Source organism: Myotis myotis, unplaced genomic scaffold (assembly GCF_014108235.1).
Source record: "Myotis myotis isolate mMyoMyo1 unplaced genomic scaffold, mMyoMyo1.p scaffold_m19_p_17, whole genome shotgun sequence".
Classification (NCBI taxonomy): Eukaryota; Metazoa; Chordata; class Mammalia; order Chiroptera; family Vespertilionidae; genus Myotis; species Myotis myotis.
This window is the reverse complement of record NW_023416321.1, coordinates 41888245-41905022: the sequence shown is the minus strand read 5'-3', so window position 1 is coordinate 41905022 and position 16778 is coordinate 41888245. Positions and strand designations below refer to the sequence as shown.

The 16778-nt window shown below is 43.8% G+C and overlaps 1 protein-coding gene across 1 annotated transcript in view; it reads right to left on the bottom strand.

Moving 5' to 3' along the window:
- The window catches only part of CFAP52 (cilia and flagella associated protein 52), a 38885-nt gene that overhangs the window by 4925 nt on the left and 17182 nt on the right, over positions 1-16778 (bottom strand). Inside the window, exons 5-11 of the mRNA XM_036341792.1 lie at positions 16133-16232; positions 15164-15280; positions 11755-11855; positions 8050-8220; positions 7128-7276; positions 4385-4530; positions 1209-1360 (exon numbers count right to left, since the gene is read on the bottom strand). Coding sequence (XP_036197685.1) covers positions 1209-1360; positions 4385-4530; positions 7128-7276; positions 8050-8220; positions 11755-11855; positions 15164-15280; positions 16133-16232 — 936 coding nt within the window. The remainder of the gene's footprint in view (positions 1-1208; positions 1361-4384; positions 4531-7127; positions 7277-8049; positions 8221-11754; positions 11856-15163; positions 15281-16132; positions 16233-16778) is intronic.

Sequence of the window (16778 nt, the reverse complement as noted above, 5' to 3'; positions counted from 1 at the left end):
CACAGGTGAGGTGGCTGGGTGGCCGTCTCACAGGCCAGGCTCCCCTGGGTAAAATAATGTCCCTTCTGCACAGTTTCTTCTCATTATGGGAGTTTCCAAACATGGTACCTGAACTGAGCATTTTCAAAGATTTGGGCACAAGTTAACCAAATATTCCTGCTACAGAGCAAGGAGGCTTAAAGCTCTGAAGTGGTCGCAAACCGTCCATGGAAACAAGCTTAGACATGGCCTCCTAGTTATGTTTCCCAGTGGGAAGTGCAGGTGAAGGCAACACGTCCTCCAAGTGTGGCCCGGGGGCCTCATTTGGGAGCTTTTACAAATGTGAGATCTCAGATGATACTCTAGTGAAACAAAATCAACATTTTAACAAGATCCCCAAAGTTAGAGACGCACAGAACCCAAAGACAGAGGTGTGCTTTGGTTTTTGTTTTATAATGTATTAAATAAAGAGTGTCCTGCCTTTGCCTTTAGTTGCCATTCTCTTCTCTCCAATCAAGAAAATTTTATATTCTTTTGCTATATGTATGTGTCTGTCTATCTCTCTATCTTTTCCTCGATACTTAAATCTCTCTAATGCAGTTATACACAAAGGTGAGGCATCTTTTTAGTGGTAGAGAGGTGCTTGGCAGGAGGAAGTGTTGGTGGAACAGGGTCTAAGTCTCAAAATAAACACAGGAAAAAATGCTTATCGTCCAAAAATATCCTTGAAAATACTTGGAATTACTCCCACACTAAAGTGTACATGCTTTGGTCTTGTATAGGGAGACCCTGAGAATGAGGTCAACTGAGGGCAGGGCAATTCGCCACTCCCCTCCTCCCACCCCAAGGCAGGCTCCTTCTGGGCTTGACTGGACTTCGTGGCATGACCAGAGGAACTGCCCGCATTGCCCAAGTTATGTCCCTTCTCCCTCTGGGGGAATACTTCAGAGTTGAGTTAGTGCGAGTTAAATCATGCTTCACTGTGTGTATCCAGAAAGCGACTGCCCTACCTGTCCAGACACCTCACACCCAGCTCCTCCTGAAAACTATTCCATTTCCACCGGCATCCATGACCAGCCATAGGGATAAAGGGCCCCTGATGAACATCGCTCTATCGCTGCCTTAAGTAAGATGTCTACCCTTCGTTTGAATCTTCTTTCAAGCCCAACCAAACGATGGCATTGTTGGGTTTGTAGGTGCGCTCGGTCCTCCCCATCACAGGTACCTACACTAGGTCCCAAATGATGCAAGTGCCGTCCGTGCTGGCTGTGACGCACTCCTCGTCGTTGCTCTTCACCCGAATGCAGGACACGGAGGACTTGTGCTCCTTCAGCGCCTCCTCCAGCTTCTGCGTCTGGCAGCTTATCTGCCACACCCTCACCTGAAAGCCACAAAGCACAGGCTCTCAGCACACCCCTGGGCTTCCGAAGGGATGAAATAACTCCCGAGGGCTTTCCCACCCCTGCTCTGCTTGTCTTCTCCCCTCAGCTGAGTGGGGTGGGAGTGCAGAGCTGTAGGCCAAGGAGATTCTTCCATGGAGCCAGGAAAATGCTCCCAGTGAGCATGCACCGACTTCTACCATCAGGGCTGAGAAATGTATTCAATTCCGGCTGCTAAAAACAACAATGCAAGGGCTGCTGCTAACCCAAGTTAAAGAATATCGCCACTCATTTCTTCTCAAATGTCTGGTGCCGGGAGACCTCATGGGTACTCAGAGCCATATTTAAATTTTCACATCAGCTGCTCCATTTTAACCATTTAAAAATCCATGGGTCTCCACTCCATCAAGGCCAATACCCACTTTAAAAAGAATTTTTATTTTAGAGAGAAAGGAAGGGAGAGGGAGAGAGAGATAGAAATATTGATGGGAGAGAGAAACACTGATTGGCTGCCTCCTGCACGCCCCCGATTGGGGGGTCGAGCCTGCAACTGGGCCATGTGCCCTGACTAGGAATCAAACCAGTGACCTCTTGGTGCCTTGGTGCATGGGTCTCCACCCAACCACTGACCCACCCGAATGCTCTTCACCCGAATGCAGGACACCAAGAGGGTGGGCCCCACTTTTTTTTTTTTTTTAAATTTTATTAATACCTCTTTGCTATCCTGAAATTCATAGGTAATACAACTACCTACATACAAATTTTCAAAATAGTCCATACGAGGCCCTAACTGTAATAAAAAAGGAAAGTGATTTAGTTATTATTGTATGTCCAGTAATGGATAAGTGGTCTGTTACAACTGCACCTGAAAACATAATAATATAGTCAGATGTTTATGTCTTCTTATGATGAATACATTTCATGTAAGAAAAATGAGAAGAGCAGAAACTATTTCGTGTAAGTAATATAAGAATGAAAGAACAATAGTCCTGGTGGACACGTCTAAGAGCTGGTGTGAGGATAAGTAAGTTGTTTGTACCTGATGAGAAGAAAGTAACCTAAATGAAAAACAACATTCTAAACCACTTTCTCAGTAAAGAAAATTAGGAAGCATGAGGTATCCCAAATGAGCTGGGCCATATGTTTTTTTACGGAGTCCAGGTAATATCCCTGGGTTAAGATGTGGGGAGGGATAATGACTTTTACCAAAGAAAACAAATCTCCAATCTTGAAATCCCACTACATGCGGAGGCACACATGTGGTCTCTTTCTACCTAGTATGTTGTGGGCCCTGACCAAACAGCCCCAGGACCAGAACTTGGAGGTACCGGGCACCAGCCCTTGAGTTGTGGGGTTGCAGGGGTGGTTGGGGTATGCTTAGGGGGAAGGGGATACAGTGGTGGGGTTGGGGCCTTCACAACTCAGGCAATGGCCCTTTACCAGTGAAAATGGAAGTGCTTGAGTATTTCAGCAACTACTGCTTTCATGCCAGTGCACACCTGCTGGCCAGCAGCCCTGGTCTGTAGTACTTCCCAAGGCCCTGAAGACTGTTTTTTGGAAGGGAAGTTCTGAAATAGCTGTGGGGAATGGCAGGAAAAGTTGACATTGTCAGGAGATTGCTGAGCAGGGCAATGACTGTAATGGGTCATTTCCTCAGTTTCAGGCACCGTGAATGCAGATGGTCTGGTCCAAGCCAAGTCTTAGGCATCAGCAGGGCAGATGCCGCAAATGGCTGAGGGAGTAAGCAAGGAAGCAGCGTGTGAAGGTGTCCGCAACAGCATGTGAAGGGAGTCAAGCCATGAGGGTGGTGACAGGCAGAGCCCAGAGATTGTCCAGGGCTGGGTGAGTCTCTAGAGCACCTGAAAAGTGGCTGGTGCAGGGGGAGATGTGCTCTGGATGAATATGCACACCAGAATTTGAAGACTTAGTACAAATAGAGTGTGAAATAGCTCACTGACAGGAGCACTGTTATCTTCACATTTCCACAGGAAACTGAAGCTCAGAGAGGTTAAAGAACACACCCCAGTTCTCGCCGCTGGGCTGGGATGGGGTGGAAGTGAAATCTGAGCCCAGGCAGCATGACACCAGCACCTAAAAGCTCAGCCACTCCTCTGTTCGGCCCAAACTCTGCTAAAGGCTGCACAACATGCGGTGTCTTTCTTCTCGCTGATGCCATTCCTATGATAGCATGGAGAAAAGAAAGGCAAAGAAAATGTCCCATGTCCAGGAAGGGAAGGCTGTGGGATAGGAAAACAGCTGGGGAGGAAGGGAGGGAGACATAAGATGAATGTCTGAGTGAGAGATGCTGTAGGCTCATCAGAATGATGGAAGGAAGAGGGCAAGTGTGATCATTTCAAAATAATGGTCAAAACATCTGGGCAGTTTAAAGAACGGATTCTAAAAACAGCATCTCCTTTAAAAGATAAGAGAAAGCCCTGACTGGGTGGCTCAGCTAGCTGGAGAGTCATCCTGTGCACCAAAAGTTTGCAGGTTCCATTCCCAGTCAGGGCGCATACCTAGATTGCTGTTCGATCGCAGGTTGGGGTGCAAACGGGAGGCCACCGATGGATGTTTTTCTCAAACATCAATGTTTCTCACTCTTCCGCTCCCTTCCTCTCTCTCTCTCTCTCTCTCAAATCAATGAACATACCTTCGGGTGAGGATAAAATAAAGATAGATAAATAAGTACATAAAAGATAAGATAAAGACAATTTATGTAACTATGGTCTTTGAAGGGAGGCAACAAGCATGTATTCCAAAACTCAGGCAAAACACAACTTGGATTCCTAGTTCAATTCCATACAGAACACTTTCATGTCTGTATCTCAAATGTCCTTTCTGTGAACAAATGTATTTATATGAGGATTTATATTATTTGAATTTGAATTTGTGGTGTAGTTTAGGGTTTCGTCAAAATTTTAATTTGGGCCTGCCTGACTTGTAGAGCAGATTAAAAAATATATGTATATATATCAAACAATGAGGCAGTCACACTAAATTGAGGGCTATTTTTAAAAAGACTCTACCTCCCCTTCCCCACCGCCACTGATGATCCTTTTACAGTCGCTGGTGGTAGAGATGGCCGTCACGCCGATCCTGTGGGCATTGTTAATGGCATACATTAAGCGGCCTGTCTCTGGGGCGAAGGCTCGGATTTTACCGTCATCCCAGGCTGTCATGAAAGGAAAACAAAAGGCAGGCAAGATCAGTATAGCATACTCTCTCTGCAGACTGTTGCTCTCCGAAATCATAAGGGAAACTCAGGATTGGGGAGCAGTGGTGGTGATGGAGGAAAGAGGCCAGTCCCCCACCAATTGCCCGGAATCCTATCACCTTTTCTCCTGACTCCCCAAACTGGTCACACCTGGCTGAGGGAAATGAGGGGCCTTAGTTGACTCTGCCTCCATGTACACCCTACGTCAATGGAGAGAAGTTGGAGTGGGGAGGAAGGAGGGAGACCAGCTCCTACTCTCCCATGAGCTGCAAAACTTGTTATGTTCAACTAGCTGTTGGATATAGCACCTGGGTTGTATAATTTAGCATCCCCAAATAAATGTTGGCTTCTCACCCCGCCCCACATCTTTAAACCCTGATGCTCTTTCCTCCACTCCCGCCATCTTCCGCATCTCAATAAAACTTGCCACTGAAGAACTCAAGCCAAGAACTTCAGAGTCATTCTTGATTCCTCACTAATCCATCCACCCAACATCTAACCCATTGGCAAGTTCCATCAGCTCTACAGTTAAACACCCTGAGTCTGAACTCATCCACTGGGACCATCTGCACCTAAGCCATCAGCACCTGTCTCCTGGGCTTCATCCCTGGCCTCAGCCTCTTGCTCCCTTAGAACCAATTATCTATGCAGGGGTCAGGGTGAGCCTCTTCAAACCATGTTACCTCCTGGATCAAGAACTTTGAAAACATTCAACCTCCTCTCCTACCACTCTCCCTGAACGCTGACCCCACCATTACCTACTAAGATCCAGACACACTGGTCATATTTCTAGTCCTCAAGTACACCAAGCTATTTCTTACTTCAAGGTCTTTGTTCTTGCTGTCCCCTCTGCCTGGAATGTCCTTCCCCCACATCTTTAAATGGCTGGCTCCTTCCCATCATCGTTAGTGTCACCTCTTGACCTTAGCAATGTTAAATAGGATGCTCTAGGCAGATCTCATTTCATCAAAAACTTGAGGAAGTGAGGGGGAGAAGGAGGGAGTCATGGGGCTATCTGGGGAAGAAACATTCCAGGCAGACTGGACAGCTAGACCAAAGATCTTATATGCAGTGTGTGTGAAGAACAGCAAAGAAACAAGTATGGCTAGTGGGGGTGACTGGGAAGAGACAAAGTCAGAGATAAGAAGGTGAAGGTTGGGGAGGTGCGAAGGTCATGTAGGGCCTTGTAGGCAATTTCAGGGACTTTGTACTTTATTCTATAAAAGTAAAATACCGTTGAAGCCTAGACATGGCATGATCTGACTTTAACTTTAAAAGCAGATTTCTGGCTTCTGCGCTGAGAATAGACTGAGGGAGAAGGGTGGTGGGCAGGGGCAGAAGTAGGCAGACCTGGTAGGAAGCTACTAGGGTTAACCTAGGAGAGAGATGATGGTGACTGAGACAAGGGTAAAAATGATGAGAAGTGATGGAATCTTGGATATACTCTGAAGGGGGAATCACTAGGGGCAAATTAATGTGGGGTATAAGAGAAAGAGGAGGTGATGATGACCTGAATGTTTGTTAGCTTGGAGTGTAATGTAAGCCAGGAACTCCTGGTGGCCTCTATGTGGAGAAAGAACATGCCCAAGGGGGAGGCCAACATGGAGGCAGCAGAGCCGAGAAAAGAGGGATGAGATGGGTTTCTGATGTCACTACTTTACTAGCTACACCTAAAGACCCACTTGACTCTTCACTGATATCAACCACTGAGTCTACTTTGTGACGACTGAGGAAAATTTTACATGGATTAAAATAATAAGATATTAAGAAATTATTATTTTATAGGAAAATATTATTTTTAGAGATGTATACTGAAATATTTATAAATGGAATATTGTTATCCTTATAATTTATGTTAAAACTAGAGGCCCTGTGCACGAAATCCATGCATGGGTAGGGTCCCTCGACCTGGCTGGTGATCAGGACCAATCGGGGCCTTCTGGCTGCCACCTGCCAGCCGGGGCCTCCCTTCCCCAGCTGCACTGGCCAGGGCCTACCTTCATTCCGCGTCGCCCCCTTGTGGTCAGTGCATGTCATAACAAGCGATCAAACTCCTGGTCTCCTGGTTGAACTCCAGAGGGGACAATTTGCATATTAGGCATATATATATATATATATAAATATATATATATATATATATATATATTTATATATATATATATATATTGGCATAAAATAACCAAATTAAAAATAAATTTCCTTTGGGATATAACTTAAAGTCAGGATTTTATCCCTTGAACAGCATAAGAGGTTCTAACACAAGTGCCTTGCACTCACTAAAGGCTCCAATCCATTCTGTAATCAAATTGCTAAATTTCCCTGCTAGAGCGAAAGCTACATGCCATGTGTAGCCATTCGGGAGAAGAGAAATTTGGTGCTTCCTAGCTCAGAAAGTCTGCCAGCTGGAAGGGAACGCCAAAGAGAGGCTCGATTAGAAGCAAGGAGCGGGTGGCTGTTTCAGGTTATCCACAGGCAGAGACGAGCGTATGATGAGAATGACACGATCCAGAGCCACAGCCAGAGCTGGACGCCACCTCTGAGTGTGTCGACATTACCGGAAATGATGCTCTTGCCATCTCTCATGAAATCGATGCTGTGGCAGGTCATGTTGGGGACGGTGATCCGCAGCAGCTCCCTGTTGGACAGTGTGTGCCACACTCTGATGTCCCTCTTGGCACAGGTGGCAAATAGCTCGTCAGTGCCGCTGAAAAGAACGCACCAAGAGAATATGAGATGCAGCCATAGAAGAAGATGCACAGTGTTTCTTCGATGTATGTTTGACACTACAATGTGTTTCATGGGATAGCGGGAAGGATGCCTCTTAGGCACCGATTATCTCAAGGCCTGATGGTCCCGCAGGTTTTTTATGTAAAATGGCATCTGATGCCCATAAATCATCTGTGAATGATCTTCTGTAGTCCTTTCCCTTGAGGAAGGGTTGGGACAAGGAAAATGTCAATAAAGAAGTCTTTCAATGTCCTGGTAGACTGGAGGATAGTAGGTAACATTTCTTGAAATAAAATACAATGTAAAATATTTCTATTAAAAGAGGCTAAATGAAACTTTTCCTGTAAAGAATCATTAAAATTTCAAAGGAGAAAATGAAAAGGGTGCTAGAATTCATGTTTGCAAATAATTCAAAAATACTTTTTTGCTTAGTTATGAGAAAATATAAGATTGTGGACAAGGAAGAGAATCTCAGAGTAATTGGTCTGTTAGATTTTTTTTTTTTAAGGACAACTTATAAATAGATTTAAAAAATACCAATATGTAAAAAAGTACAGATCCTTCCAATCTGGATATGAAAAAGGAGTCAGACCGGGGCACAATAAAGAGAAAAAAATCATAATCTATTATGACTTATTATGTTAATAGATGTTAACGTGTATTAATAAAATTACATTTCTTTGGACACTACATTGAATCTTCATGTTCTTATTGTTTTGGGGGGTGAAAATATTTTCCTCTTCTACTTACAATGGAAAGACAATGTCCTCTACAGCTTCAAAGTGACAAGTGGTAATGAGAGTCTCCTTGAAATCCGTGAAGTTGACGCGATAGATGTATGATTCTTCTGTTCCTACAAAAAACTGGTGTCCTTCCCCCCGGAGCGTGATAGAGGTGATACAACCTTGTAACTGGATTTTCCTTTGAGGAGAAGCAAAAGAGTAAAGCGGAGTCACTTAACAATTATTTATTAACCATCTGAAGCATCACAGGGGCCACAAACCAGGCACATGACCTGGGGAATGACTTCAAGGAGGTGACACAGTTAGAAGGGCAGGAGGTACAATATTGGGTACCCATGGTCAAGCATAGGTTACAACAGGAAATTCCATCGGTGAGATGTAGTTTGAAAGGGGTTGTGCGATGTGGTAGGATTTGAACAGAGGGAATGTTCCAGACAGGCATACAGGCATAAATGACCATGGCAATGAAATACTTCATGAATCCATTTTTAGAAAATGATCCTAATATCGGGGGTGGGGGAAACCCTTATGTCAAACCCTTATAACCTTATTTGTAAGAGTGAAAAGTTGGAAGCAACCTAAATAATTATAATGGAATAATTAGATGATCTATGAGACAGCAACTTTAAAGAATATTTGCCTAGTCATTAAAATCATGTTTAAAAGCTTATGGAATTTATGTATATAAATTATCAAAAAAAATTTTTAAAGATTATATAGTAACATTAACAATGTTTATACTGTTTGCATTAAGTAACATATCAGAATATAAAATTTTATATACCAAATAAGCACAATGATTTTTAAAATTATATGAATAACAGACAAGAAGAAGTAAAATGCTAATCATGGCTATCTTCATCAGAACTTACAGCGATTATGTTATCTTCTTCCACTTTCCAATCCCCCTGCTCCCCAAATGCATAGTGAGTATAAGCTTTAAAAAAAGAATATGTAAATAAATAAGGCCTTAGATACCCAGCCTTCTCTGCAACTAATTTAGTTTTGACAATAAGAATTCCATGGGGGTTCCTGTGCACAGAGATGCATGTGTGCGTGGGACACAGAACAGTAAGTGAGGAAAGGGAAGACCCCAAGTCATATTCCAGCTCCTTCTCTGACTAGAGCCCTGTGACTCGGGGCCTCAGTTTTCTCAACCACAGAATAACCCCTTTTTTTCAGGGTTGCAGAGGAGATTAGAGGTAACGGAGGTGACCTACGGAGCCCACAAGGGAAGGCCAAGAACTATTGGCTACATACTGGCATCTGGGCTCCCTAGAGGACAAGGTGGAGCCCGGGGCTACAGGGCCACGGCCAGTGGTCTGTGTTAGCACACGGCTAGTCCCATGACTTCTTGTGTGAGCGTGTTCTCAAACCCAAGGAGGCAGAAATCACGGCATCCCGTTGGAGCCTGTGCTTCACACGGGGTTATTTTGGGGACACTTAGAGCACAGACCTTGTGGTAACTGCTTGGAGCCTATTTATCTTCATACAGTGGGAACACTTGTGAATTAAAAATAAGGGGTTAAATAATTAGGGGGTTAATTTTCTATTTTTACTTCATGTATCCAGAATCCACCCAACATGGTTCTTAACTTGCCTCCCTTCCTTTTTCCCCTTCACAAAAACACATAACTGGTCTAAACACAGTCTCAATAAGACCTATGCTGAGCTCTGGATTTCAAATTGCAATCTGTTCCTGCCTCCCTTTACGCCCAAATCCCCCTAACCCAGTGGTTCTCAACCTTCTAGCCCTTTAAATACAGTTCCTCATGTTGTGACCCAACCATAAAATTATTTTCGTTGCTACTTCATAACTGTAATGTTGTTACTGTTATGAATCGTCATGTAAATATCTGATATGCAGGATGGTCTTAGGCGACCCCTGTGAAAGGGTTGTTCGACCGCCAAAGGGGTCGCGACCCACAGGTTGAGAACCGCTGCCCTAACCCTACATCCTCCCCCAGGCATATCCATGGTTCTCATCGCCCTTCAGTACTTGCTTCGTGTTTGTCTTTTCCCTCCTGCCAGAATGTAAGCTCCACGCGGGCAGGGATTTTTTTTCTTCCTCTTTGTTTAGTTTGTTCATTGATGTGTCCCAAGCACCTAGAATAGCACCTGGTACATATTCTTAGTACAGATTTGTGCCAATGAAGACAACTGCTGCTCATTCCTACAACATGTATGGAACTACCCCTGACTCCCATGGAGCTGCCAAGGACCACGTGGAACATGTCTGGGGTTCTGGCTTTTGTTGAAGCTAAATTCAAATTCTGCCTCTGCTCCTCTGACCTCATCATTCCGACAAGATCACATCCCTCTCTAAGTGTCTTTACAAAACCTATGAGATACTTTACTTTATCTGGACCATGAAGTGCTTGTATATTATCTTATATTATAGTGACTTTTTCATATACACACACACACACACACACACACACACACACACACATATACACACATATATATACACACACACTAGAGGCCTGATGCATGAAATTTGTGCAAGGGGCTCGGCCCTCGCAGCCCAGGCCAGCCCTCACAACCTTGGCTTTGTCTGGACGGTTGTCCGGAAGGATGTCCGGGGCGGTCGTTCTGCTGTTCAGTCTAATTAGCATATTAACTCTTTATTATATAGGGTATCCTCAAAAATGTACTTTGAATAATTATAAAGGCAGTGTTTATTAAAATACATTTCATTTTCAAAATTGAGCTATCAGCTGTTAAGTGTATATACATTTTTGTGGGACACCCTGTATATATATCCTTATCCCCAAACCAGACTGTAAGTTCTGGAAGGCAAAGACCATGCCTTAGCTGCTTTCTTTCTTTCTTTCTTTCTTTCTTTCTTTCTTTCTTTCTTTCTTTCTTTCTTATTATTTTAATATCTTTTTATTTATTTCAGAGAGGAAGGGAAAGGGAGAGAGAGATAGAAACATCAATGATGACAGTCATTGATTGACTGCCTCCTGCACGCCCCCTACTGGGGATGAGCCCGCAACCCAGGCATGTGCCCTTGACCAGAATCGAACCCGGGACCCTTTAGTACGCAGGCCAACACTTTATCCACTGAGCCAAACCAGCTAGGGCAGCTTCTTTATTTTTTAACAGCATCTAGCACATTGGTTTGGATGGAAGAGGTGTTCAACAAATACTTGTTAGTAACAATGTATAAAGTTTTATTTCATTTTCTTTAATTTAGATAAGCCAAGCAAAGTACACAGCATAGTATCTGGTACAGAGAAATAGGTGGTAAATGTTGGCTATTTTTATTAGAACTTGTATTCAAATGCATTAACTACTAACATAACAGTTAAGGGGTACATAATGGATACCCATTGCACAAGACATTTCATTGAATAAACCAATTTTGAAAGTTTGAAATGTGAGGTTATTTGTTGAATAAGTTTATAACAGCTTATTTCCGCTGTCATGGCTCAATGTGTTAACTAAATAAAGACATGCGTGTATTAGAAGAGAAGCATCTCCCTGGGTAACAGTGGACTACTTTGGTTTGATTCAACATAAGCCATTATCTTTTCATTGACAAAGAAACTGCCATCTACTGTGATTCCAATTACTCATTTTAACAGCAAGATGACATTCCTTAACCAAATAGCATGTTGCCAATATCAGTTTTTTTGTGGGCTTTAAGCAAACTGCCGTCTGGTGGGTCTCTCCCCATCCCAGCCCTGTGGGGCCTGGAACTTACTTGATGGGTTTGTAGCTGGGGCTTTTACAGAGGACCAGCAATCCGGTTCCGGAGCCCACCAGTAACACCCCCATCTTCAGGCACTTGATCGCTGTCACTCCCTGGGGGGGGGGGGGGGGAGAAAGCATCATGAAAAAGGCCCACCGTGTTCATCATGAAGACACAGCATGGCCTGGCACAGTGGGCACGGCCAGGGTCGTGTCCGTGCTGCCACACGTGGCTGGGATGCGGCCCCTGCCGGGGTTGTCTGTGATGCACGGCGGGGCTGGCCCAAGGGCTCAGTGCCAGCCACGAGCTCCTGGGCGGGCAGTAGCCTCCTGGTCCTGCAAGGAGCAGGCTTCCTCCCTTTAAAACACCTGTGCAGGGAAAATATACTAAAACATTAACACTTTCTATCCACTCGGACGAAGGTAGAGCGGAGGGGCAAGCACGGCCCCAGCAGCATTTGTTCCTCAGGTGCCACCATTTTCACTTGACTTTTTTTTTTTAATTTTGTTTTATTGCTTAAAGTATTACAAAGAGTATTACATACATATGTGATGCGGAGAGACCATGCTGGACATCCAGAGAAGACTCCTTATTGTCTGGTGACTCTATTGTATGAACTAAAGCACACAGTACATCATCTGACAAATAATAGAGGGCATTTACATTCAAGGCCATCTTCAGAGTTTGGGGATGCATGGTGGCCATTTTGTAGCACCTACTGTAAAGTTCTAATTTAAAAATGTGCTTGACCAATATTACATTTTAAAACTTTCAATAATAATACAGCCCTTTACTTTATAAGCTTGTATCTTAATCAAGTTTGAATATTATAAAACAAATATGTTCTTTCAAGTTACATTAAATTGAATTTTGCCTGTTCTGGTTTTTCAAAATTCACTTCATTATGTTGGAGAAGAGAAACCAAGGCTCAAGAATATGAAGGCATGAACCCAAAGTGCCACAGCAGGACAACAGGGCGAATGCCTGGCCGATGAAGAGACAGCCCTCATACATATTCTTAGCATTTGCTCAGGGACTTGGGGAAGTAAGAGATAAAGAGCTCAACAGAGCCTCAAAGTTACATATATGTGATTTCTAAATAAACTCTTTGAAACTATAGATGATATTGTTCAAGTGACAGGTTTTGGAGTCTGCCTAGGTTTGTTCGTATCCCAGTTCTTACACTTGCTAGCCATGAGATCCTAAATCAGTGGTTCTCAACCTTCCTAATGCCCGACCCTTTAACACAGTTCCTCATGTTGTGGTGACCCCCAACCATAAAATTATTTTTGTTGCTACTTCATAACTGTAATGTTGCTACTGTAAATATCTGATATGCAGGATGTATTTAGGCGACCCCTGTGAAAGGGTCATTTGACCCCCAAAGGGGTCACGACCCACAGGTTGAGAACCGCTGTCCTAAATGGTAGGTGCCTTAGTTTCCTCATCTGTAAAGAATGGGTAAAAAAATAAAAAAATAAAAATAAATAAATAAAAAGGGTACTTATTGCCCTAACCGATTTGGCTCAGTGGATAGAGCGTCGGCCTGCAGACTCAAGGGTCCCAGGTTCGATTCCGGTCAAGGGCATGTACCTTGGTTGCAGGCACATCCCCAGTAGGGAGTGTGCAGGAGGCAGCTGATCAATTTTTTCTCTCTCATCGATGTTTCTAACTCTCTACCCCTCTCCCTTCCTCTCTGTAAAAAAATCAATAAAATATATATTTTTTAAAAAGGGTACTTATCTCATTAGACTGTGGTAAGGATCAAATGAGATAATGCAAAGGAAGTGTGTTTAATGTTATTGTTACAATCATCACATCATCATCGTCATCTTCATTTTAGTACTGTCTGCCTAATAGGCCCACTTGAAACCATTTTAACTTTTTACCTTTTTAACTGTAGAGCAAAGATTTAAGTAGAATTTCAAAATGGGTATCAAGATCACTTGATTTTCCAACCAAATGTCTTCAGTGATACCTCCTAACCCTTCGTCCCACAACAATGGTTTTCTTTTCACTGGCATAAAAGGCATATGGAATCGTAGCTTGGTGGAATTGACCATCAGGCCCGACGGTTGGGAGTGAAAGCATTCCTAGCGCCGCTATGGATAGCACCGAAGTGACAAAGGCTAGAGGCACACTAAGACAGCCAGCATCTTTTCTGGGGAGGCACTTGGAGCCCAAGTGCTGGGAGGCAAAAATGCCAGCAGTTTTCATATTGTGTTCTGTGGAGCCCTTTGGGGGTGTCTCTGGAGTTGGAACTGGCAGCACTCCCAGCCTTGCCTTCCTTAACCTGATCTGTTTTATCTTCATCTATTTAATATATTGGAATCCCTCCCCTAATAATAATTTGAAAAACATCTCAACCTCCTCTAGGATTATTTCTAAACTCTTTTCTACTTACAGCTTTCTTCCATTTGTGTGCATCGCTTCAAAATTTTGAATATTAAATGATTATATGTTTAAGAAAGCTCTGACATGGCCCTGGTTAGAGTGTTGTCCCATACACCAAAAGGTTGCCGGTTTGATCTCCAGTTGGGACTCATATGGGAGGCAATCGATCGATGTTTCTCTCTCTCTCTGTGTCTCTTCCTCATTCCTCTCTCTCTAAAAATCAATAAAAACATATCCTTGGGTGAGTATTAAAAATCAACAACACAAAACACTCTGACATATTCCCAGGAACACAGTGCAGTATTTTAAAACTTCTTGGGAATGTCTGATGGAAGGTATCTAAGTTTAGTTAGAACCATCTGTTCCATTATCAGACATGACATAGGCAGGTGCACCAGCTTTCACATTCAAAGTTGAGTAGAAACAACCCTTGTAACTTTCTGGGGGTACTGGGAATAGCAGCATTCACTCTGTAAAGTTATCCTTTGATTGTAGACTTTTTATTTTGGTTAAATAGCAACATCTCTCACTGGACTTTTTACCAGAATTCTTAGCAATTCTGCAAATATAAACAATAGACAATTTCTAGGTCTTCTCATGACTTCTAATACTGGCCAAGGCTGAAATCTAAAGTCTAGTTATTAGATTTAAAAGGTTATATGTACCTATCGTCTTATAGATCAAAGAGCATGCTTCTCTTGCACATGGCAACAGGCTGCCCACACGCTGGGACCAACGTGATTACAAATCACAAGCCCCAGGCCGTGTGTTTTGAAGATGGGGAAAAGGTGTGGTTCGGATGCCCTAATTGAGGATGCCTACGAATGCCTTCGCTCTGAATATAAACAGAGATGAGGGCCTAGAGAACTAGGCCATGCAACTTGCAAATTTAGGTGTGGCCTTCGGAGGTCACAGACTTTTCTTTTTTTCCACAGACTCTTCCTTAACTAGAGTCTGCGTCGGCAGCGAAGGGAAGACATCAACGGAAAACAGCAAAGCAGAGCAGACTGCGAAGGTCTCCACTCACCAGACTGAATTTGTCCTTCACGGGCCCGGTGTCTGCCATCAGTTTAGTCCTAGGGTTCATTTTTAGAACATCTCCAGTCGTGGTGCCCAGGTAGAAGAAGCTGTCATCACTGGGCATCTAGGGGCCAGAGGACAAAGAAACCTGAAGACCTGGCTTTCCCCAGTGACGCCATGAGCCCGGTCAGGGATGGGATGAGCTTTCTCTGAAACACCAAGACCTACAAAGGTGCGCATGGCTACTTCTTATTTTCTCAGACCCAACGGAGGGTAAGAAAAGCTCGGCTGAACTCAGCACTGGCAGAAATCTTAGACTGCATTTAGCCTGTGCATTTCACGGGAAGTCTATCTGTGTCTGAGGTTAGTGTGCACACCCTGTGGGCTCCATCTCCTGAGACTCCTCCAAAGGGCTCCTAGGATGCAGCTGTACTCCTCCAAAGAGAACAGGCATTTGCTTCATCTCCTATTTTCCAAAGGCTGTCTCATAAAATGACTATGCGCTAGACCAGAGGAACAAGTCAATGGAGAATGGAGTTACAAGTCTACATGTATGAATCCACCTTGAAAACATATGAATCATTCCTCTTTGTGGAAAGACTGCTTTTCAACAATGACTTGCATTGTTAGAAACGTCATTTCCAGTGGCAGAGATAACATAAGTGGCACGGCAATGTGCCTTCTGGCCACACTGCTTCCCTCCATGTGTCAGCCCAGGTCCCAGTACTACCCGGCGTTGTGTCTAGTCTAGTCCAGCTCCTCTCTGACTTCTGACGGGAGCTCCAGAATTGAGACTCTCCCTCACCTTTACCTCCGCACTCACTATCTCATATGTCCAGACCTCCCCTCCCTACCCAAGCCCAAGGTACATGTACACACACACACACACACACACACACACACACACACACCTTGGTCAGTGCTGTTAACAGGAACTTGCACTAATAGTTCGTTAAAACAACACAGTAATACTTACTGTAATACACAAGCCTATCCTTTTCATCTGTCCTGTTTGGCACTCAGTTGGCCAAATTTTTCTATTTGGGAGATCCAGTTCCCATACTCGAATTGTCCCACTACAGGAAAGAAATTCACAATCAACTGGGTGCCCATTTAACAACCACTTCGCCTCTTCTCTGTTTCCTGTATGTCATGAAGCCGAAGAGAACTAGCTATATTTGAGGGTTTCTTATAGTCTAGTGCTCTACCGAAGACCTTCCATTTGATGGTCACAACCGCCCTGCAGGGAAGGGCTCTGATCCCCCAACTCTCCCCATGAGGAAAGGCAGAGGCTGCGTACACCAGAGCAAGGACTCACACCCGGCTCTCTCACTGTGAAGCATACACTCTGCCCACTAGAGTGAAAACAGAAAGACTTACAAATAAACAAGGAAACAAACGAAGAGCAAACCGGAGTTCATAGATATTGATCTATGAGGAAGTTTTTTAAAAGGAAGGACTTCCTTATGGGGAGTCCTGTCTTCAAGGAAGAAGAAATGAGACTAAGCAACGAAAAGCCCAACAAAATCAGCACCTAACACAAGACCTGGCAGACGGGTGATAGTTCCTCCTTGTATGTTGAGCTCATCTGACTTAATAATTGTATAAATATATCATGATCA